The 23,972-nt window shown below is 38.6% G+C and overlaps 1 protein-coding gene across 8 annotated transcripts in view; it reads left to right on the forward strand.

The window, feature by feature from the left end:
- Positions 1–16,613, forward strand: part of klhl13 (kelch-like family member 13) — a 46,657-nt gene extending 30,044 nt beyond the window's left edge. For all 8 annotated transcript variants that reach the window (XM_056745969.1, XM_056745973.1, XM_056745970.1 and 5 more), the window contains 6 exons: positions 955–1,099; positions 4,195–4,327; positions 5,557–5,753; positions 5,885–6,680; positions 9,295–9,408; positions 15,275–16,613. In XM_056745969.1, coding sequence (XP_056601947.1) covers positions 955–1,099; positions 4,195–4,327; positions 5,557–5,753; positions 5,885–6,680; positions 9,295–9,408; positions 15,275–15,768 — 1,879 coding nt within the window. In that variant the 3' untranslated portion in view covers positions 15,769–16,613. The remainder of the gene's footprint in view (positions 1–954; positions 1,100–4,194; positions 4,328–5,556; positions 5,754–5,884; positions 6,681–9,294; positions 9,409–15,274) is intronic.
- The last annotated feature ends 7,359 nt before the right edge of the window (positions 16,614–23,972 follow it).

A 23,972-nucleotide genomic window follows, 5' to 3' on the forward strand; every position in this document is an offset into this window, starting at 1 on the left:
GTAGGCAGGGCGATTGCAGAAACAAATTTAGATGTTAGCATGCATTTTTCTTGCAGTGTTTTTCTCATTTTTTACCAACTTAAGTGTTTGGGAGTTCAGTTTTAACTAGTTAACTAGTTTACCCCCTGAGTCACTGAAATGGCAACCCCAGGAAAACACTTTGCACGTGAATGTTCATAAAATTGAAAGGTGTGTGCACTTTACGCTAATATAAGTTTGGTTGCTGTTGTTTGAAACCTAGATTTATTTTTATTTTATTCCTTCTATTGTTTGTAGTATAGCCTTCAATTAAATTAAGAGGAAGATGGTGTAGAAGGAAGGAATATAATATGTACATCATTTTCAATTTATAAAAACGGAGTGTTTTGTTATTTGTAGTAATGGTTGATTCTGACTATACTGACTATTCTAGCTTTTTATCAATAGGTTTTGGGGAAAAGGCCAAACTCGTGAATGACAATTTCTGGAAGAATAACAAGCTAACATCATGAGACTCCATGACTTTTAAGATATGGCTCAAATAAAAAGTGATCTTGGCTAAACAGGAAAAAGCATCATGTTTTTTATTAGTGAATTATTACTTGGAAATTGCTTAGTTTTTCGATGAATATTGCTTTAAGGATCTTAGAAGTTACAATTCTGTGTAGGAAATACAAGCACGTGTACATGAACCTGCATCCTCCAACAGAGCCATCAAACCTTTGAAATACATAGTGATGTTATTCAGTGATACGAAAAACCTTTATCTGATTAAATAAATAAACATGCCAAAAACAATTTTGACCAGTTTTCCATCAAGATCTTCGCAGCTGTTTAGGTGGTGAATGCACTTAACCCAGACATTCCCATTGCACCCGTACCCACACTCTCCTCTTCCTCTCAGATATGATGACAGAGTATCATTTTGTGTATTAACCGCCCCTTTCTTTCTCTCTCTCTCTCTATTTCTGATAGATCACTGGTAGAGGATGATGATGCTCAGATGATGAAGGTGTCACTAGGATGCAGTGAAATGGGGCTCTCCACCCACTTGCAGGCCTCAAAAACAGGAAACACACGCTTCTTTACCAGCAACACGCACAGCTCTGTGGTCCTACAGGTAAGCTTTTAATATCATGTGTCCGTTTGCTTGCACATGTCTCATATCAGGATATGTGGCTGGGGCGTCACCATCTGCCTGCCTGGCATCATGCAGGTGTGTTTGTAACTGTGAAGGTCATAGCTGCTGTAACTAGCAGTGTGGCTTTCGGTCACACATACATTTATATCACTATCGTCATCATTATCAGTGGTAGGCAGAGTCCATGAGAAGTTTCATTTGAACCTATATGCAGGTAACCTGATAGATGTCAGCATGTGCTTGCGTGGTAATAAACGTGAGAATTTAACTGGAATTTGCCAGTCATTGCAGGCAGATCAATGACTTAAGGTCATCTGATTCCCTGTGTTTGTGTTCATGTTGGTGGCATTACTGGGATGCCATACTGTGATGGGTATTTGGTTGTGAGATGGGCAAATCACGCGTAATGCCAAAGGTATGGTAAAACCATTGAAAATTAAGAAAATGTCTGTGTATGTTCTTTCTGGAGTGCAAATAAGTTCAGCTGCTATTTACATGGAATGTAAGAGTGCGTTAACACACACACCAACTTACAAACACATTGCGTGATCTCTTGATGTCATCGGCAGTGACAGTTGACATTGCCGTGACAAGGTCACGCTATTGATTGCCGTCACAGTAACATTAATGGCTGTCATCCATCATCAGGCTTATGATCGGAATCAAGGCGGAATCTACTGACAGCAGCTGTTTACCACTGTAGTTAACCATGCTGTCTTTTACTGTTAATTGTCCCTTTGGATATAAACGCACAGCACTTGCATCAGCGTTACATGGATGCATTGCACAGGCTGAGAGGATTGAGGTGAGGTGCATTGTAGGTTTGGGCGATCTTGCCAAAAAAGCATATCACGCTCTTCATAACAAAGAATCTCGATCCACGATCTGAATTGAAATAAAGGGCTATACATGAACTTTTTTGCACATAGCACTGGTGCTACAGAGGTTTAAAGTTTTGTAGTACAGTCTAAACAATTGTACAGGTAGCACAAGAAAAACGTCTGTTATCTTCTTTATAAAACACAAATACAGATCATCACATAAATAGACTAGTTAAAGACAAAGGATATTACTGTTTTTATACAAAATTAATCAATTAGGGCCTTACAATTTCTAGTAGACCCATTTTTTTCAGTGATGATAGTTTTTCGAAAACAGTTAAATTCACCAAAAAGCGCAATAGTGAAAGTCCCAAATGGATTTAACAGTAAAATATCGCATAAAAGTCCGCCCTCGAATTAAACATTTGACGCGAAAAACGGCAACATGAAAAAGTATTGTTGCTCCCTCACGGTCGACTGCCGGCCACACAAACATAATAAAACATAACATAAAGTCCAGGCCTGGTTCTCTCTCGTCCTTCACTGCTGTCGATTTTCCTTTTATGCTTTCGAGCTCCTCCGTGAGAGACCAGAGCAACGTTATCACTCGCCTCACCGGCCTAGCGACATTCCCTCCCGGCCCGGTCTGCATGCAAAAAAGGTGTCCATGAATTTACCTGATCTTGGTGTCTGCCCGTCTTTATATGCGACGTATCTTTGGCGGGAGAAGCAGCGCTCTTGGAGCTGAAAGGGTAAATCATGAAAACCTGTCATCCGGTGGTAACTGGACTGTTGCTTGTCAGCGGCAGGGGATGCGTATTTTCACCACCTGGGAGCGTTTGAAAAATATGGAAGCCCCCCTAAGGTAATGGTAGGGGAAACACTGCCTCTGTTTCTCAATGTGTGGCTTCTCAGTAAATCACTCTTTTAGTAAATCGGTGCTTTTTTTTAATTACGCTTTCACACACATTTGCTCTGTTAAGTAAATGCGGTCCTAGATTTGGTTTGAAGGTCCAGCTTGTAGCCTATAAACTGTATATTGCATTTACTGAAACATTAGAACAACTACAACAGTACAACATGATGATGTCTCATTTGTAGGCTTGGGTATTGTTTAAAAAAATTTCGATACCGATTCTGCCTAACGAATTCAATTCTTAACGATTCCACATTTCAATTAAAACATTTAGATTAACTGTAGTTACCATAATGAAACTATGGTAAATGTTTGCCTTCTGTGCTTGATCACAAGTAAACACAAGCACATTTCTGAAAATATGATACAGAAATTGATACAAGGAATTGAATTCTTTTATTTTAAGTATGCGATTCCTATTCTATTCAATTCCTGTCCAACTCTTAACCTTTCTATTACGATGACGAATTGGAATTCATTTTCGATTCCCAACCCTACTCATTTTTCCAATTTCTTAAATATAACATGCTTTGAGATGAAAGATTTGATTCAGCAAACAATGATTGTCTGGGGAGTTCTGTGAAGTTAACCAGTTGGCATTGAAACATTTTTCGTATCATGACTGTAAAACTGCAGACCAGAGGGTGTAGGGCAGTAATGGGTGCCTAAAGCTTATGTGTAATTTTAGTAGGTGAATCAGAGATTGGATTGTGGCTTAATTCTTGTCGTATCACATGTTTGGCATTGGTTTGTACATGCTGGTGGATTGAGTGCAGGAGACTGCAGCAGATTTGTGTGTGTGTGTGTTAATGCCTGTAGATCTAAATATACAGTACTTGTGACAGCCAAATATTTGAATGTGTAGTGAAGTCACAAACTGATATGTGAGGGCCTTTTAAATATTGCTAAACTATCTGAAATGCTTTAAAAAAACGGTGTTGTCGTTATCTTTGTATGAAAGCCATTGTGTCAGGTAGAGGGCCTGGCTAATATAACTTTAACAGTGTTTGCATGCGAGAAAGTGGACGGTGGTTCGGTCCTGTTAATTATGTCTCATCTCCACCGTGGGAGCCCATTTCCACTGCAGTCCCCTCACACAACTGACCTTATGTTCATTAATTAACCCCACAATCTTTTATTCAGAAATGGGGCTCATGGGACGAACGGTAATGATACCGCTCCTTAACATTCACACCATTGGCGGTAATAACAGATGCTCAAGAGCACTTTGTTCATTCTTATTTCCCTTCTTGGTGAATTCATTAGGTGCATTAGAGAAATGCTTGTCAGCTAGCTCATTCTCTCTCTCTCTCTCTCTCTCTCTCTTTGTTTCTCAGGGATTTGACCAGTTGAGGATAGAGGGCCTGCTTTGTGATGTCACGTTGGTGGCAGGAGACGGGGATGAGGTGTTTCCTGTTCACCGAGCCATGATGGCCTCCTCCAGCGACTACTTTAAAGCCATGTTTACAGGTGAGCGTGACCGCGAGGGAGAGTTAGGGGTAGGATAACAAAGGATTAGCTGCGTTAAAGCTAATTTCCAGGTGACAGAAGGATCAACGAGAAGAAGGAGATACATCCAAGATTTGAAGGTCAAAGTTTGAAACGACACGCAAGAGAAAAATGACAAAATCAGTTTTAAGTTAGACAATGCTGTACTAAACTTGCTTGTTTGTTTGTTTGTTTGTGTTCAGTAAATCTTTTTCAGTCTGTTTCTCATGTTAATATCAGTAGCATGTCAGTCTAATTTAGTCACACCAGAGACTTCCCTCAAAGCTCAGAATGTTCCGGATTCTCTCTCCTATTACCTCTTTCTCTCTCTCTACCTCTTATTCTCTCTCTCTCAGTGGGTACCCTTTGAACAAAGCAGGAGGGGTGGAAAAAGATAGGCAAGCAAGGGAATTGCTTGGGGTTATTTGTAAAGCTTGTACAAAGATAATATGGTATATGAAAAAAGACTGGGTTTTTATTATCTCACTTCAGCTATTCCCTTAATAATTATGCTATTTAATACAGCCCGGCAAGAGTTTATTAAAAAATCCTTAAATGGGAAATGCACAACTGTTGACAGACAGTAAAACCATTCTGAGGAAATCTCTCAGTGTTGGATTGTGTGTGGCTTTAATATGAAGCCGTGAATTGTGCTGCTTCTGTCTGTATCTCAACGATTGCTGTTCATCTTAGAATGGACTAGTAATATTCATACAAATCAAACTCAAAGTCTGTTCAGAGTCACAGTTAAAATTTTGTCATGAGCATTTCAGCAGTGCAAGACCTCTGTAAGTGCTTTCTTTTATTCTCCATTGTTTTCTCCATTTATCCTCTGCTCTCTGTATTCTCTCTCTTCTCTCCTCTCTTTCTCTGCCTCAGAATAGTTGAAATCACATCTGAATGAATAAAAGTGGTTTGATTTGTTTTAAACACGGCTCTTGAATAAATGGCTCATTATAATGGTAAAGAGAATTTGTGACAGCTTTCACTAAGACGCACTTATCTTTTTTCTCCTTTTCCCCATACTCCTTATTGTTTCTGTCACGCTATAGCCTCTTATTCTTTGATCCTCCTTCACAACACTTTTTATGCTGATCCCTCCCTCATCTTTTCCTCCTCTTCATCTGCATATTTTATATGCGTTTCTTTCCATGGTTCCTCTCGCTTTCATCTGCTGTCATCTCCTCACCATTTTCTTTTTCTTCCCCCAGGTGGAATGAAAGAGCAGGATTTGATGTGTATAAAGCTGCACGGTGTGAATCGAATAGGGCTAAAGAAGATTATAGACTTCATTTACACCGCCAAACTCTCTCTCAACATGGAGAACCTACAGGACACCCTAGAGGCTGCTAGCTTTCTACAGATTCTGCCTGTCCTTGACTTCTGCAAAGTCTTTCTCATTTCTGGGGTAAGACAATGAGGAAACTCACACGCAGAATTACATTTTCTGGGTAGAAAAACTGTGAAGACCATTCCTTGTTTTAGGCATAAATGTGTTGCATTTATTCATGTACTAACATAAGACTCCTTTTGTCTCAGGTGTCCTTGGATAACTGTGTGGAGGTGGGGCGTATCGCCAACACCTACAACCTCACCGAAGTGGACAAATACGTCAACAACTTCATCCTTAAGAATTTCCCCTCACTGCTCGGCACCGGCGAGTTTGTCAAACTTCCATTTGAACGCCTTGCATTTGTACTTTCATCCAACAGTCTAAAACACTGCAGCGAGCTGGACCTGTTTAAAGCCGCATGCCGCTGGTTACGTTACGAAGAAGTACGCATGGAATATGCTGCCAAATTAATGCGCAATATACGATTTCCCCTCATGAGTCCAACGGAACTTATAAATCATGTACAGACTGTCGACTTCATGCGTACGGACAATACCTGTGTTAACCTTTTATTAGAAGCCAGCAACTATCAGATGATGCCATACATGCAGCCGGTGATGCAGTCGGAACGAACTGCGATCCGTTCGGACCATACCCATTTAGTGACACTAGGGGGCGTGTTACGGCAACAGCTAGTTGTAAGTAAAGAGTTACGGCTTTTTGACGAGAAAGCACACGAATGGAAGGCACTGGCACCAATGGACGCGCCGCGCTACCAGCACGGGATTGCGGTGATCGGTAACTTTTTGTACGTAGTCGGTGGACAGAGTAACTATGACACGAAAGGCAAAACGGCAGTAGATACTGTTTTTCGATACGACCCGAGGTACAACAAGTGGATTCAGGTGGCATGTCTGAACGAGAAGAGGACCTTCTTTCATCTGAGCGCACTCAAAGGACATCTATACGCTGTAGGAGGGAGGAACGCTGCAGGAGAGCTGGGTGAGTCAGGGAAAGATTTTAGTGTAACAGCAGGGTAAAGTGACACGCTGTGTTTCACTAACTGACATGATAGCCCAAAAGTGAGAAAATGTAGGATGTGAATTTGTTTATGTAACACTGGGAGGAGTGTCTTGAAGTTTATTTATTAGTATTATTTATTATACTATAAATTAATTATAATAATAATAATACGTATCATTTATCTAATAGGATAATTAGTTTATAAATAATAGTGGCAAATCTGTTCAGTTCTTTTCTAAATTATAACCAAGGTAATTGTGTGTTAGAGAGTGGTCTCTCATGAAACAACTGATCTAGTGTTCCAAACAAAAGCGAATTGAACTATAAAATTAAATTACTTACAATTAGATACAAAGTCAAAAAGGCGAATTAGCACCGGCTAATTCGAATGAGGTGAACTGGGCGGCAAATTTGCCACAAACACACTCTAAATCGAGACTTCCATGCAAGTTTAAACATTTTAACCTGAGCGGCATATTCGTGCAAAGAGCTTATTGACTAATTCGGTTTTACACATCCGTACAATCGAAGACATTTCCTTTCGGTCGAGGTTTTTATTTGTGCGAGTGATACGAAAAACAAATAATCCCACAAGTTATGTAAAGCGAGTAATTATTGTATTCTATTTGTAGAAAAACCCACAAGTCGGTTTATTTCAATTCACCGTTGTTTGGGGTTTTGCAAATATTCTTGGTTTAAGATGTAACCTTTCAAATCTTTCTGAGAGGAACGAGTCAAATTTTTTTAACATTATTTATAATTAAAAGATTAGTTCCAGTGATTTTACTTCATTAAAGTTGCATTGGTACATATTATTTGGCTTTAATATTTGTATAGAGGGTATGCTTGGGGTTACCTTCCCACGTGAACACACCTGTACACGCCCCCCTTGAGCGCCAGGACACGTTCCCCTGAGTGGTAAAAGACGCAAAATGGCTGAGGAGAATAGTAGAAAGAAATAAACCAGGACTAAAACACAAATTATTTGCTGAAATAACAAACAGCTGGAGTCGACGGCGATCATTACGGCTTCCATATGACTTACAAAGGAATCAGGTTTTCCTGGAGACTGAAATGTTGCGCGGAATTGCATTTCCTGATATTGTAAGCAGTCATTTTGTGTTTTGCCACCCAGGAGTGCACGCTCCGGCGTGTTCACGTGGTGTTCACGTGATAAAGTAACTTCTATGCTCTATTGTGTTGGTCACCGTTTTATAAAACCATCTAACAACACCCTTCAACTTTGATTTATTCACAGTAAAGCTCAGCCTCTTGTACCTTATTGCATGCTTTATAACATTTGTTTGAAAGTCAATATTCCAGTTGCCATGGTAACATGACTGCATCAGGCAAAGGTGGATATTCTTGCAGGGTTAACACCTCAATGGATCGTGGGTAATTAAAATGCAAGGACAGCTCCAAATAGCAAACATGGGATGCCAGGACATGAAAATATAGACACACACACACATATATATTTATTTATATATATATATGTATATGTGTGTGTGTAGACAAATGGATGTTCACATTTATGTGTATGTGCAAGTAAGTACAAAAATAACCTTTCCATTAGCCTTCCCAGTGCTCTTCTCAACTATTCATACAATCACACAACCTCTTTCTTATGTACACCACAAACCCACAGGCCATACAAGTGTCAGGAAAGAAGCAAAAAGTCAGGCATCACACCATAGACGTTTGAAGAAAAATGAAAGCCCTTTGGGTGAAACCTTTATTCCCTCAGATCTCAGTGTTTCTCATGGTTATCAGAACATTGCCTCTCATCGCCCGTGTTTTCAGGGTCTTGATAGCGACCACCATTATGGCAATAATGTGAAATCTACTGCTGTGAGTTTAGTTTGTTCATTTGAACCTTGTTCTGTATATGAGAGCTTTGCCTACTGTCCAGTTTTACAGCCTAATGTGTGTGAATGGCATACTCATTACATGCTTAGCAGGAGCTCTGTTATTGGAGGTAACTTTAAATGCCAAGTGATTGATTTTTAAAACCAACACAACAGAGAAAACTGGTGATATGTCTACAGTTCTGAACAGGCTGTTGAAAAGACAAAAGCTTCAATGTATAAAAAACTGATTGATTTTCCATAACTGAAGAATAAACAAAGTCTTCAAGATTTTAATAGGCCCCTCCATTTCAAAGATTTTAGTTGCATTTTGCCCTTAAGCAGGGTTTATTGTGGGATGAGGATTGTGTAAATGAATACAGAGTTCATACAGGGGTCATTTAAATATGCAGTTGCCAAACTCGTTGTGTTAAACTGTTACAAAAATGATTTATCTTGCATTCAAGATAAGAAATAAAATGATAGATGTTTCAGTAGCTCATCTGGTCGAGCATTGTGCTTGCAACGCAAAGGTTGAGGGTGCGATCCAATGGAACACACAACTAATAAAAGTTGCTAGGGATAAAAGCATCTGTCAAATGCATAAATGCGAAAGTAAATGTGTTCCTTGGGGTTTAATCCACAATCTTGGTGTTGTAAGCACCTGAAATTCTCAGGAATCTCCTCATCTGTGTGCATATGTGCATAAATTTTACATACAATCTCACCTCTCCTTCCTTTTTTAGCAACTGTGGAGTGTTATAATCCCAGAACAAACGAATGGACGTACGTCGCCAAAATGAACGAACCACACTACGGACACGCAGGCACCGTTTACGGAGGATACATGTATATTTCAGGTACCACTCACACACCAGCCATTTTTTTTTTGAATTTGCCATTCAACCAACCTGATAGGAATATGGAAATCTTTCTCTTTATATGTGAACACTGTATACCACTAGTGGCACCAAATGCCATGTAAAACTGGGTGGGTTGCTCAGAAAATAAAATGGCTTAATTATTCTTGTCTGCATTTCACCCTGGAATGGGAGAAAGTATTTTCACATGCAAAACAACATCACTCTCAAACGCATATTTTCACACATCAGGTTGCTGGCAAGGTGCAACTGACAGGAAGAGAAATATCTAGAGTTTGGGGATGTGATTTTTCTCACCACACACAGAATCCTTTAAACTCAGTGTGAATGAGGAAATACACTCAGACTGATCTTCAAAAATACACTTTGACTGAACGATATTGGCATCCCTTGTAAATAAAAGAACACACAGGGTGTTAACCTACCCTGTGAAGGATTGTTTCTATCACATGTTCACTTCACAGGATTGCAACTCAAAATCTGCATTATGGAGATGAGTCCTACTTTCACTGAGAGAGAGAGAGAGAGAGAGATGGGTGGGTGGTGAGTGGGGAGCAGTAGTGATGACATGAATCAGAGGTGTGTTTCTGTGTGATAATGAACATTGAAGTACGTAGGAGGGGTGTGATTTCACACACCGCTCAAGGTTTTCCGTCTTCTGCCACCACATGCACACACGTTAACACGTGTACAGAAAGTTCTCCACACTTTCAGTTGCCTGAGTGTGAAACCGCTGACTCTCATTCAACCCTCCAGCAACCTCTAAATAACATGACGTAAGAGCTCCATATATTAGGCAGTATTGGTTTCACAAATACACTCTATTCACTATTGTTACAACCTACAACAGTAATGCCTTTTTTGATAGTTGTACTACAACAATAGATTACTTACTAGAGATGCAAAATGAGGAAAAAAGTAAAAAGGTATTTAATTGTCTTCTTGTACACATCAGTGCATATTTCTTTACAGGTGCTGGTCATATAATTAGAATATCATCAAAAAGTTGATTTATTTCAACTAATGAAAACCCCAAATTCAGTATCTCAGAAAATTTGAATATAACTTAAGGACCAATACAAAGAAAGGATTTTTAGAAATCTTGGCCAACTGAATAGTATGAACATGCAAAATATGAGCATGTACAGCACTCGATACTTAGTTGGGGCTCCTTTTCCCTGAATTACTGCAGCAACGATGCGTGGCATGGAGTCGATCAGTCTGTGGCACTGCTCAGGTGTTATGAGAGCCCAGGTCACTCTGATAGTGCCTTTCAGCTCTTCTGCATTGTTGGGTCTGGCATATTGCATCTTCCTCTTCACAATACTCCATAGATTTTCTATGGGGTTAAGGTCAGGCGAGTTTTTGTGTCTTATCCTCCGTGTGCAAGGTGTCAATGGTCGTCTTTTTGACAACTGTCAAGTCAGCAGGCTTTCCCATGATTCTGTAGCCTACAGAACTAGACTGAGAGACCATTTAAAGGTCATTGCAGGTGTTTTGAATTAATTAGCTGATTCGATTGTGGCACAAGGTGTCTTCAATATTGATACTTGAAATATATCAGTCTGTGTGGAATGAATGTATACATTATACAGGTTTCACTTTTGAATGGAATTAGTGAAATAAATCAACTTTTTGATGATATTCTAATTATATGACCAGCACCTGTATATTTATTTTTGTATCATTTTATTCTAAATAAATAAATAAGATCTAAATGTGCACAAATACATAAATAAAAACATCTGCAAAAAGTATGTAAAATATGGAAACAATTAAGAGACCATTTCAAAATGATATATATTTTTTTAATGAATTTTCTATTTATAGGTTTGTCTTTGGGTAAAGGGATAATTTCGGTTTCATTCTGTGAACTACTGACAGTATTTCTTCCAGAGAAATATTTTTTTATTTGCTTTTATTTGCAAAGAAATAACAGAAAAGATGCTCTGTATTTTAAACACTGCAAAGAAGGTCAAATTAACTTTTAAGCAATACAACAGTTATTTTTGTACATGTATTCAGGAAACGTTAAAAAAATATTTTTATGCGATAACCTCATTTTATAACAGTTTTCATGTGTCTTGTAGTGCTGTCAGTCTTTCACATTGCTTTTGGATGACTTTGCTACTACTGAAGTTTGATTTTGTTGAAATTGAACAGACACTGGACTGGAATGGTCACAATATATCTAGAAATGGATTAATATTTTTATTGAAGATTTGGAATGGTCTATTAATTTTTACTGAATATTGTCATAATTCCTATATATTCACTTCAATTTATTTTACTGAACCATATTTCAATTTTTTTTTTTTAAGCGATGGATCAAGTTTTACAGACATAAGACCTCATATTAGGGATGCTCCGATCGATCGGCCACAGATCCGTATCGGCCGATAATCACATTTTATGACTCGATCGGTACTTACTAACTTTGGCCGATCTTTCGAACCGATCGCAATTTGATGACGTCACCATAAAGGTCGAGGATGTCTAAATGAGTGGCGCTTTCCAAACGGCCCACAAACATTGCCCTCCGAAGGGCCCTTTGGGAAGGGGACGCCCCACAAAACATCGCTCCGAATAAAGAGAAAATGAAATTGTTTTAATTTCTCTTTTTGCGTAGTGAATTTTAAACGGAGACATTAGGAGATACAGTTATGTTGTTCCACCCAGAGTTTACACATCGAGAGCTTTACTCTTCAAAGGGAGTAGGGCATAGGGATGATCACTTGGGAATGGATAGAGATGTCATTGCCTGTGTGGAACTATTACGACACTTTGAGAAACAATGAAAAATGAGCAATTTGCCATGTATGTTCCATGTAAATTTCACGTGGAGGAGCATCGTCCAAAGCGGAAAGGGCACGTTTCCCATTCATTACTCATAATCGCCTCGCCCATTCAGTGCGTGTATAAACAAGGCATTAGACTATGCTGGCTCACTATCATCTAATTTGTTTTGCCATCGTTTCAAAACAAACTGAAAATCCTTTTACACTTTTCATAATTACCTAACGATAACGTTCTGGATCTGATTCGGCAATGCGTGCTCACAGGCGTGCACAGTGGTGCTGTGTTTACAGACTTTTTGACTTGAGAGCGATAGCAACGACGAGCATCATTTTGGATAGACCTTAACTTTAAGTAAGTGGAAAAATGTCTTTTCCGTTCAGTGAGCGGCAAAAGCAGCACATTCATAACCAAACAGCAGCTTAAAATTACGTGTAAGTAAATAAATTAATGATTACCAAACAGTGTTTACAATATGATTATAAACATATGTCTGAATTTTTTTTTTGTTGGACAACAAATACACTGAATAAACTTTATTTGGTGTTCAGTAAGTTCAGAGAGTAAATGCATGAACATAGCGATAATGTCACAAACATGCTTATTAGCACGTAACATCACCTTGCACCGTAGTGACGGGTAAAAATAGATTATCACAGATTTTTTACTAGCCTGTACGATGAAAAAGTCTAGCGCAACCTCTGTGCTGAATACAAAAACCTGGCAACTGCAAAGTTAACAGTTAGTGGGACTCTCACTCAGTCATCCATTACATATTTTTTTTTATAAATTAACTTTGTCCTCCTCAAACTTGTATTGGAAAATGTTTAAGGATAGTCCATCCAAAACTCCAATTTGCTGTTTATTTACTCAACCCCAGGCCATCCTGATGTAGGTGACATTTTTTCTTGAGTAGAACCATAAAGAAGATTGCTTGGTAAATTCGCAGCCCTCTTTGCTTCCTATAATGGGAGTCTATGGGGTCCACCTGTATAAGAGTTCCTAAAGCACATAATTCCGAAAGAGCGCCTCCTGGCGACATGTTGACGTATGGTAAGGCGAATCATTCGATGTTTTCATAAAACAGAACGTCATTTTGAATAATATTAGTCAGACTGTGCTAGCCTCTGCACATATCCCGATCGCGATCGTCTTCTTGTAGTATTCACTGCCGGATGGCATGTCAGCGTCTGGTGCATTTAGTGTCACCTGCAGAAAGGGAGAGTTGAGCGACAGTCGCTTTTTTGGAATTATGTGCTTTAGGAACTCTAAGACAGGTGGACCCCATAGACTCCCATTATAGGAAGCAAAGAGGGCTGCAAATTTACCAAACAATCTTCTTTATGGTTCTACTCAAGAAAAAATTTCACCTTCATCTCGGATGACCTGGGGTTGAATAAATAAATGAATGTTTATTTGTCTTTCACAGTTTACTTTTGGACAATTTTTAAATAAACCTTTAAGGTTGCATCAGACGGGTCCATTTTGTTTGCTTTTATTTTTGTCTTTGTTGTGTAACCTGACATGCATATTGTTTATGCAAGTCTAATTTTAAAGGCCACTTAAAATGTTCACTGCATAATTAATATGTTTTGTGATTATTTAGTACTCTGTTGAAACAATTGGTATATTACATAATTACTGTAAAATAAAACAAAAATCTAAAAATATTATAAAAGTTAACCTCTATAGTAAATATTGAACTGAAAAAGGCTAACGGTGATCAGAGAGCTTACATATCAGTTATATAAAGCTTGAAGCATCGAAATAGGGATTGATGTCGGCTGAAAAGATCCTGATTGGAGCATCCCTACCTCATACGTGTCAAATTATCAATTATATCATAGTCTGTCACTCATCCCACCCTACTTTTCATCCTGCCAATGTTTTTAGTCCGAATAGTCATTTCAGAATTTAAAGGCATTATTTCATACTGTCTGAGTATAAGCATGTAGAATGTAGTTTTTTCCCAGTGCGATGCAGCAATTTCATTGTTGTTTCTTTTGTAAAAAGTATTTTTTTCAAACTCCACTTGTATGTGTTTTCTTTTATCACCCCTCCATCCTACTGTTTCTGACTGTGTTTGCCTCAAGCATTGTGTATTTATTCATGCGCAAGTTTTTTGCTGGTGATGTGTACACAAACTGTATGCACACACATTTACATTGATTCTTACTCTCTCTCTCTCTCTCTCTCTGGGGTATATTTGGAACTGCTGATCCTTTTGTTTTTGCTTTGTGCCCTCACTCCTGCATCTCTTTCTCTCAGTCAGTTATATAGGTCATGAATTATTTGCCGTTTAAGCTCTGTACTCGCATTGAGCATTTGTGCGCATGTGTTAAATTCTCTTTAAAAAATTTCATGCAGTTCTTATCTTAATTTGCCTCATGCTCGAATCCATGCTCTCTTCCCTCTCATATACTCTCCATCTCTGTCCTAATCTCATCCCTCTTACTCATTTTACTATGATCTACTTTTCTGATTTAATGGTCATTTTGTTTTACCCAATGTATTGAAATGGAAGATGCAGACAGAAAGATACTGAATGTGAAGTGTGAACACGTGTGTCTGACTCACAATTCTGTTCTCTTAGTATCGAGAGGGATGGGTAGAGAGAGGGCATAAATAAGAGGGATGAAGAGAGAGAGGATCTGTTTGGCTGATGCCCAGGTGCCTGATGGGATGGTTCTCTTTATTTTCAGCCCTCCCTGTAGACATGTCCTGTTTTCTTTTCCTCTTTTCTTTTTTCCTTTGCTTCCCTCACAGAACCGGAGTGTGCAGGTTTGGTTGTATGTGTGTTTTTTGAGATGCGCTATTCAGACACAACACTTCAGTAGTTTCCCTGTTTACGGCCCTGTTTACATCTGCCATTAGGGTAGATTTCGTCTGAACCAACGGTTCACGAATGGTCAGGCGAGACACAAGACATTCACACTTTATCCAAAGTGATCTGAACACAACATTTTTTGTATTTACAATTGTCAACTTATGATCGACCAGTTGCATGCTGTGTGTAAAATATCAACGATTCCTGTGTTTTGTTGTGCAGGTGGAATAACCCATGACACCTTCCAGAAAGAGCTCATGTGTTTTGACCCGGATGCCGACAAGTGGACTCAGAAGGCTCCCATGACCACGGTACGTGGTCTGCACTGCATGTGCACCGTCGGTGATCGTCTTTACGTCATCGGTGGGAACCACTTCAGAGGCACCAGTGACTATGACGATGTACTGAGCTGTGAGTACTATAGCCCCACCCTCGACTTATGGACACCAATCGCGGCCATGCTTCGTGGGCAAAGCGACGTGGGCGTGGCTGTTTTCGAGAATAAAATCTATGTGGTGGGCGGGTACTCATGGAACAACCGCTGCATGGTGGAGATCGTACAGAAGTATGACCCAGAGAAGGACGAGTGGCATAAAGTATTTGATCTACCGGAGTCCCTCGGTGGCATCAGGGCGTGCACGCTGACCGTGTTTCCCCCCGAGGACCTCTCACTTGCTGGTTCACCGAATCGAGAGTCTCCCCTCTCTGCTCCTTGAGAATGGACGGAGAGAGAGTAAGAGAGATAGAGGAATGAAAGGGTCGGATGAACGGGTAGATGGATTGACAGACATAAAGATAAATTAATAGATGCACATCAGTCTCTCTTGTTCCCTCTCTCTCTCTCTCTCTCTCTTTCTCGCTCTCTCTTTCCACAGGAAAAAGACAATGTTTGCACTCCCCACTGATAAACGTCTCAATGGTGTCCGTGGTGAAACCCCTCTCATATTCCCCATAAATGATTCCACTTCTCTTCCTCATCCCCTATATCCTCTACTCTCGGAAGTTAATTCTGAAAGTCCTTTCCTTTTCCCTCTCTTGGTTATTTGTTTTGTGATGAGAAAGAAAAATGGAACTGCTCCCGTAGTTGGGCATAATTACATCTTAACATTGCATTCTGGGGCTTGTTTTGTCTCTCTTTGCAGGAATAACCTTGACTTGAAAAACAAATGACTTTGCAATTCAACTTTTCTACCTGAATCGCCAGAGTTTTGCTATGGAGACATTTTCCCAGTCCCACATATTCTGAGGTCACCAAAACCACAACCACCATGCCCATTGCTCTCTCTCGCCCGCTCTCTCTCTCTCTCTATCTCTCTCTCTCTCTCTCTGCATTATGACCCGGTTGCCTGTCCACTCTCACCCTATTTACTTCTGTCCACTTTTTTACCCTTATTCTCCCTCAGGGGGTTAGCTGACCTTTGACCACAGGATAAGGACACTGTTTTAAACTCAGGGGTTGGCGTGCCCCCTCTAACTGATTTCATTTCTCTACTCCTGCTGTTGTTATGAACCATTAACAGAATTGTGTTTTCTAAATTTAATAAAGATTTTGAGAAAAATATGTTGGTTTTATTTGCATTAATTTATAGTTTTCACTAAAGTCTTAAGTGTACTCATAGTCATTGGTACATTGTGCGGTGAAGTGCCTACATTCCCCTTTGTCCTGCATTCACAATAAAGTACAGCCACGGGTCCAATATTACTGTAGTTATAGTGTTACAGATGGATATTTCCATAAAATGTAATTTTGATGAGCAAATTCATTATCCCCCCATTGCGCACTCTCTCTCTTTTCTCTCTCTCCAGCTCTCTCTTTCTCTCTCTCTGCATTATGTCCCGGTTGTCCTGTCCACTCTCACCCTATTTACTTCTGTCCACTATTTAACCATTATTCTCCCTCTGGGGGTTAGTTGACCTTTGACCACAGGATAAGGACATAGTTTTAAACTCAGGGGTTTGCGTGTCCCCTCTAACTGATTTAATTTCTCTACTCATGCTGTGGTTATAAACCATTAACAGAATTGTGTTTTCTAACAAAAATATTTTTTAAAAAAGGTTTGTTTGCTTCAATTGAAAGTCTTTGATGCATCTTTTGTGCATAAATCAACGGTACATTGTGCAGTGAAGTGCCTACAGACCCCTCTGTCTGATCCCATTCGTCCTCTATTCATAATAAATGACAGCCATGAGTCCAGTAATACTTTAATGAAATGACTACTGTATTATAGTTTAACTTATGGATATTTCCATTAAATTTTTATTTTGATATGCGAATGCATTATCTTCTGGCAGAAGGATGACATTTATTGTCCATCACCTGAAGTCAACATGGGGTTTTTGGGACTGGATGGGCTGTTTGAAACAAATGCTTTGTGTCAGAGCTTTTCCTCAAATGTGTATTTAAAACTGAGTGGACAATCAAGATCAAGGACCAAAACTATACATTTTCCAATTCAGTTCAGCTGTATTAGAAATGCTTGGTTTATCTAATGAATTGCAACTTGCATAGGGAAGTGACTACAAAATATTTTCTTAATGGTCCAATGTGTAATTTTTTGCAGGATGTATTGACAGAAATGAAATAAAATATACATCACCATGTTTTCACAAGTGAATAAAGACCTTACATAATGAAGTGTTATTTTTTATTAGCTTAGAATGAGCTATTTCTATCTGCATACACCACTGGTCCTCTTTTTTCACCATGTTGTGTCAACAGTAGCCCTAAACGGACAAGCTGCACTACAGATTGGATTACGTAAATACGTTATCTCCTTTGACAAAGCATCATCTTGATAAAGACAAATCTTAGAAATCTTAGTCCTGTGTCAGCCACTGTATTGCTAAAAAAGTGAGAGGTGGAGTGAGCCATTGGTTGCAATTCACAACCTCACCACTAGATGCCACTAAATTTCACACACTGGACCTTTGAGTATTGTTCACTACAGTATCTGTTTACATTTCTGTCTAAAACAGGTGTTCACCTCTCTTTCTAGTACTGCCCAGATTGCCAAGGTGACACAATCTGTGTTGTAGACAATTACGCAAAGACATATGGTCACAAATCTGTTACAACTTTAAAACAAGTTCAGGGCTCGGCCTGCAGTTATTCTCTACCCTTTAGATGAAGACACAAAAGCATATTTTATTGGTTAATATCCATGCAAAATGCCATTGTGTTTGTGTCACAGCAAAATGTTTCACGAAGTGTTTTTCTGCCTGGCATGCTATTTGTCCAGTTGGCATTGTGGCCCGGGGCTGCAGCAGTTATTCTAAATTGCATTAAACCATCAAGGGAAAACAATACTAAGTGCAGGGTCAAGGGCGGCTGCAGATAAGCACCTCAGGAGGGTGTGTAGAACACAACAAGTGTGGACACTAATATGGTTACTATTAGCACTGTGAGGAATAAATCCATTTGTAATGGTCTACTTCTCCTCCCTTACTGCACTTCTCTGATAATGTGAGGGAGAGTATGAAGTGAAGGAAGTCTTTATAAAAAAGCAGCTTTTTTAGTGCATTGGTTGGAGAAGCATGCTTCTTCTAGACATCTTCTAGTCTCTGCCAATGAGCAGAGTTGTGCAGTCCTAGGGGGCGCTCTCGGGCTAGGTTGAGAAACACTGATCCCGCCTTCTATCAGAGGATCCATCCATCCATTTTCTACCGCTTATCCGAACTACCTCGGGTCACGGGGAGCCTGTGCCTATCTCAGGAGTCTTTGGGCATCAAGGCAGGATACACCCTGGATGGAGTGCCAACCCATCGCAGGGCACACTATCAGAGGATCAGAACAGCAAATAAAAGAGCGGTTGCATTTACAGACAAAGTTTGTAAATTGTTACAATTAAGTTGTTACATTGTATTGTTGTGGACCACCCTGCGATGAGATGCATTATTTTCTTCCCACACCTTCTCAGACACAGCTGGCTGACTTTGACAACATTTTCCTTTCACCCATGTTTTTCTTGCGTCATATTTTTAGCTGTCTGAGTTGGTGTCTGATCTTGTTTTTACAGACTGCAGTATTTGGATTCAGCACAGTACATTCCCACTGCTCACACCTGATGCTGGATTTAAACATGCACGTCATAGTTGTCTGGCACTGCAGTTGTAAACAGGTGACATCATTGAACCGCTCAACTGAACTGACTGATGTTTTATTGTTTTTGTTTTGTTGCAATAAAAAGAGCAAAAATCAAGGCGCAGTATACTTGCTGAGGAGACACTATTTAATCACACAAAATTATTTATTCAATAAATTCGTAATTTATTCATTCAGAATAGATAGTAATGTGTCACTGTCAGTCAAAGGCCTTGAAATCTGGAGGTGTTGATGCAGATTTGTAAGGCTTAAGTGTAGCCAAACTTATTTATACATCGTCTTTATACATCATACATTATTTATACATCATTTATACATACGTCTTGTCATAGTAAACTGAATTCAAATATATTAATAGCAAATAGCAAAATTTTGCAATAATTTGCAATTATGCACCAACGTTCAATTAAATGGTTCTGGTTATATTGATGCATAAACAGCCTGATACATCTTATTATTTTTAAAGATTTTTTCATCATTTCTATCATTGTAGGAAGTGACTGACAAATGAATTTCTCATTTAAAAATTATATTATGTTATTGATATTTTTACTTATTGCAAAAGCCTGCCACTGTCAACAAACACGTTCATTCCTGTAGAGCAATCCAAAAGAGATTTTTTGTGTCTGAGACACACCCCTTGCCTCTGTTTTTCTACCCATCTCTTTTAATCTTTCTTCCCTCAAATAAAAGTGTAATCATATAACCAAGAGATTCAGAGTGATTGTCAACAATAACAAAACGTTTTTTCTCTTAGAGGTACCATTGAGGATCATTGACCCAGATATATTTGTTTGTTTGTATGTGTGTTAGTGTCAGTAGGCTATCAGTTTACAGTTAACCTCTAATAATTTTTATTATTATTATGAAGTATTACAGCAGTCTTGTCATAAGCCTCGACACATGTTTTGGTTAAAGTGTTTCTCATTGCTATAGTGTTTCTGTTTTCTCTGTACGTCCTTCTCTTTTTCCAATCACAACTACTGTGGATTTACAGTATATGCTTCTGTTATAACAGTGGGATGTTGTGTTTATTACTGAGCGTTTAATGATAATGGTGCCTCTTGGCAAAACTTAAGGTCATGTACTTAACTGGGATGTATGCTGTGTACACCATAAGAAAATAGATGAAAATGGCATCTGCACATAAATTGCGCTAGATGTATCTCAATACTGATTTTCCTGAACATGTTTTGGTTCTAGTTATATCACTTTTAATGGTCTGGCTGATATCTTAAAGACACTTCTTCTGGTTTGATTTGTCCATGTTCTAGAATGGCTTTTCTGTAAAGCTGCTTTGCAACAATTCAAAATAAACTTGATTTGAAAATGATTTGTTTGGAAATTAGCACAAATTTGTGTAGATGACTAGCACAGTTTCCTAAAGTTCTCAAAATTAAATAACGAGTGCAGGTTCACTAACTATTGAAATGTTTCTTTTAATGGAAAAATAGTTATAAATATTGTTTGGGAAACTCAAACAAAACGAAAGAAAAATATTTCATTTCAAAAATGTTTAAGGCACTAAAATTATTACCTGGCAATAAACTGGCCAATCCCCTTAATGTGGAATGTACCCAATATGACTGGAAAAGTGTGAAACTAAAAATGTTTTAACAAAGACAAACTTAGACATCAACGTTTATAGCGCTGTCAATATGGATAAAATGTATTTTTATCCTATTGGATGGGTCATTTGGTCCCAATTCTTTGCTATAGTTTGGTGGGAAGAATACAAATGCAAATTGACACAGCAATGCAAAAAGGCATTAAACAAATCAAGTTTGGTTAAACTCAGGAGTGGTTTTAACCCAACATAAAAAGAAGTAGGCTATAATATGACAAAAATGGTTTTGAATGTTTCAAATCTATTATATATCTTTACCTCAAAACTGAACGTATTTTGACTAAAAAGATCAATACCAACCTTTTTTTGGTAAAAAAATAAATGCAAATGTGAATATAATTTGTAAATGTTAAAGCAAAAATGTATGCATTGCTTTCGATTAAGACTTCAGTTTTAGTTTTTTGCATCGATCTACTTTCTCCATTTATTGTTATGTAGTCAACGGTAGCTCAAAGCTCTCTCTCTTTAGTCAAGATGAAGATTCCTCTCTCTGTCCTCTTACTGACTGCTCTTTGTGAGCTAGTCTCTGCACTTATTATGGAACACTTTTATGTGGATGGTAGCATGAGTTGGTTTAACGGTCATTCTGCAAAACGCATTATACTGACTTATACAACATCAGCAGTGAAGAAGAGTATTTAAGGTTCTTGAACACTACAGGAAATCAACTCTATGGCTGGATCGGCTTGTACCAGGAATCGAATCCAATGAGAAATGACCAGGGGTCCAAGATTGGACATTTTAAATCTTAAATCTATAAGTTTTTAAATCTTAAAGTTCAATTCAAAATTAAATTCTTTCTTTATTGGCCTTTTAAGGACTACAAAGAATGGCTTTAGCTGCGTTCACACTGCCAGCGACTATGTCGCTCTATGTCGCTTGTCTCTTGCTACGAGGTCGTTAGAATGCATTCCTAGCTTTGGTTGACCTAGAAACATTTATAAACTAACCCTGCAGTAACTGTTGGGAGATGGATGATATGAGCTCCGCTGCTATACCATTATTGGTAGTCCCTCCCGAAAGTCACTCATCATTTGTATAAAGTCACTAGACACAACCACTTCTGTCGCCAACAGTCACTGTCGCTCATGCCGCTGGATGTTGCTAGGCTACCATTGAAATGAATGACATTGCCACAGTCTGAACTGAGATTAATATAGGGACAACAACCGGCTTCTTCTCGGGTTAGTGTCATCGCAAACCCCCCAAATTACATGTATGCCACCCACGGGAAGATGCAACAAATGGCCCGAGGCTATGTTGACCTTCTTTAAAGAAGATGAAAAGCCGCCGGAGTAGTGTTTAGTTACCATGCCAAACATTTGACTGAGCTGTGCACTTTGACTTTCATTACAGCACACATTCTAAGATAACTAATGTTTACCAATATGCCCAAATAACAGCTTCCATAACTTTAACATCAGCTGTGAAAGCTCTGTAATATACTGATATTTTGTGTGCACATACATCTAAAACACTTCTATGAAACGTCCTTTAAAGTCCTGCTTGCAAATGTCTCCTGGTCCATCTGCTTGTTTTATTATCTATTCAAACAGCCTGAGACGTTGAAGCTCGCTGATAAGGGTGGGACATCACTGACACACTCTATAAGTGGGAACCAATCACGACAGACTGGGTCAGACCGCTTCATGGAAATGGCTAAAGTGATGTTGAATACAGATGAAATATGTGAAAGTCTTTTTTCTATTGTTAAACATCATAAAAACATAATCAAAACTTCAAAAATAGGCAAGGAACCTGCCACTAAGGCCAAGACTAATCACGATCCAAAGCTGTGCACTTGTTCTTCGTTTAATGTAGTTTGTAACAGGGAGGGAGTCACCGATACCATTTTATAAAGACTGACCACGAGTACCAATATTTTTCTTCTGGTGCTCGCCGATACCGATGCCTGCTGATGCCTCCTGATTCCTCTACCTTTTTACAACACAGTGCAACTAATAAAAATAGAATAGCTTCATAATTACAAACAACTCCACCTTCAATTATGAAGAAAAAAACAATTGTATGTGCTTTTCACAAACTTTCAAAGCAAATTTCATAACAAATTTCAGTCAATTCTGTCAGTTATGTCACATGAGGTTACGGTCTTTGGTATCGGTGCATTTTTGAGAGTAAGAGTATGAATACATAAGTTTAGTCTCGGGCCCGACACAGGTAGCCTACCTGTATGGATGGATCCCTAGTAACATGCTTTGTATAAGCCACTGAAATAATTACATTTTCATTTAAATATGATATAGAAATGTTAAAGTGATCAAATAAATTGAAAAGAATATAATAAAAAACAACCTGCAGAACATTCTCAGGCACTTGGTAAACAGGGTCAACAGACTTATAATTTAACTTTAAGTTTTCCATTTCCATTATAATCAACAAAAAAAGTTTAGCCTTTATTAGGTCACAAGTCTTAGGTGTGATGGTTTAGTGAGAAGACTAAAAATGCAAATAGACGCAATCCAAAGAGCCAGTAATCAAATGAAGTCTGGTTTAACTCAGGTTTTAATCCAGCAAAAATGTAGTTAATGAAATAGAAAATGGATTTATTTAAATCTAATATTTATCGTGACCTCAAAATGGAGCTTTTAAAAAACATATAAGCACTAACCAAATCTTAAGGAACACAAACGTAATGGTGAAGCATATGACTGTAAAATGTAAATGAGCATTTAAAAAGACAGGATTTGCACTGCTTTTAAATTTTGCATTTTTCCTAACTTTGCGTTTCTCCATTTATTTCTTTTTTGGATAAATTTGTCAACGGTATATATTTTTGTGTAGTCAAGAGTTACTCAAAGCTCTCTCTCTTTAGTCAAGATGAAGATTCCTCTCTCTGTCCTCTTACTGACTGCTCTTAGTGAGCTAGTCTCAGCCCTCATTAGGGAACACTTTTATGTGGAGGATGAAGTGAAGTGGTTTGCAGCTCGGACATACTGCAGGACGTATTATAATGATTTATCCACCATCAGCAGCGAAGAAGAGTATTTAAGATTCTTAAACACAACAGGATATCAACGCTATGGCTGGATCGGCTTGTACAAGAAAAAGGATGCAGAGAAATATGACCAGTGGAGTGATGGAAACCCAATAACATACACACAACTGGCACAGAATCATCCTACTTCATTCGACCAATGTGTGTTTATGTACGAGGGGACTTGGGTCACTGG

Source organism: Triplophysa dalaica, chromosome 4 (genome assembly GCF_015846415.1).
Source record: "Triplophysa dalaica isolate WHDGS20190420 chromosome 4, ASM1584641v1, whole genome shotgun sequence".
In the NCBI taxonomy this organism is placed as follows: domain Eukaryota; kingdom Metazoa; phylum Chordata; class Actinopteri; order Cypriniformes; family Nemacheilidae; genus Triplophysa; species Triplophysa dalaica.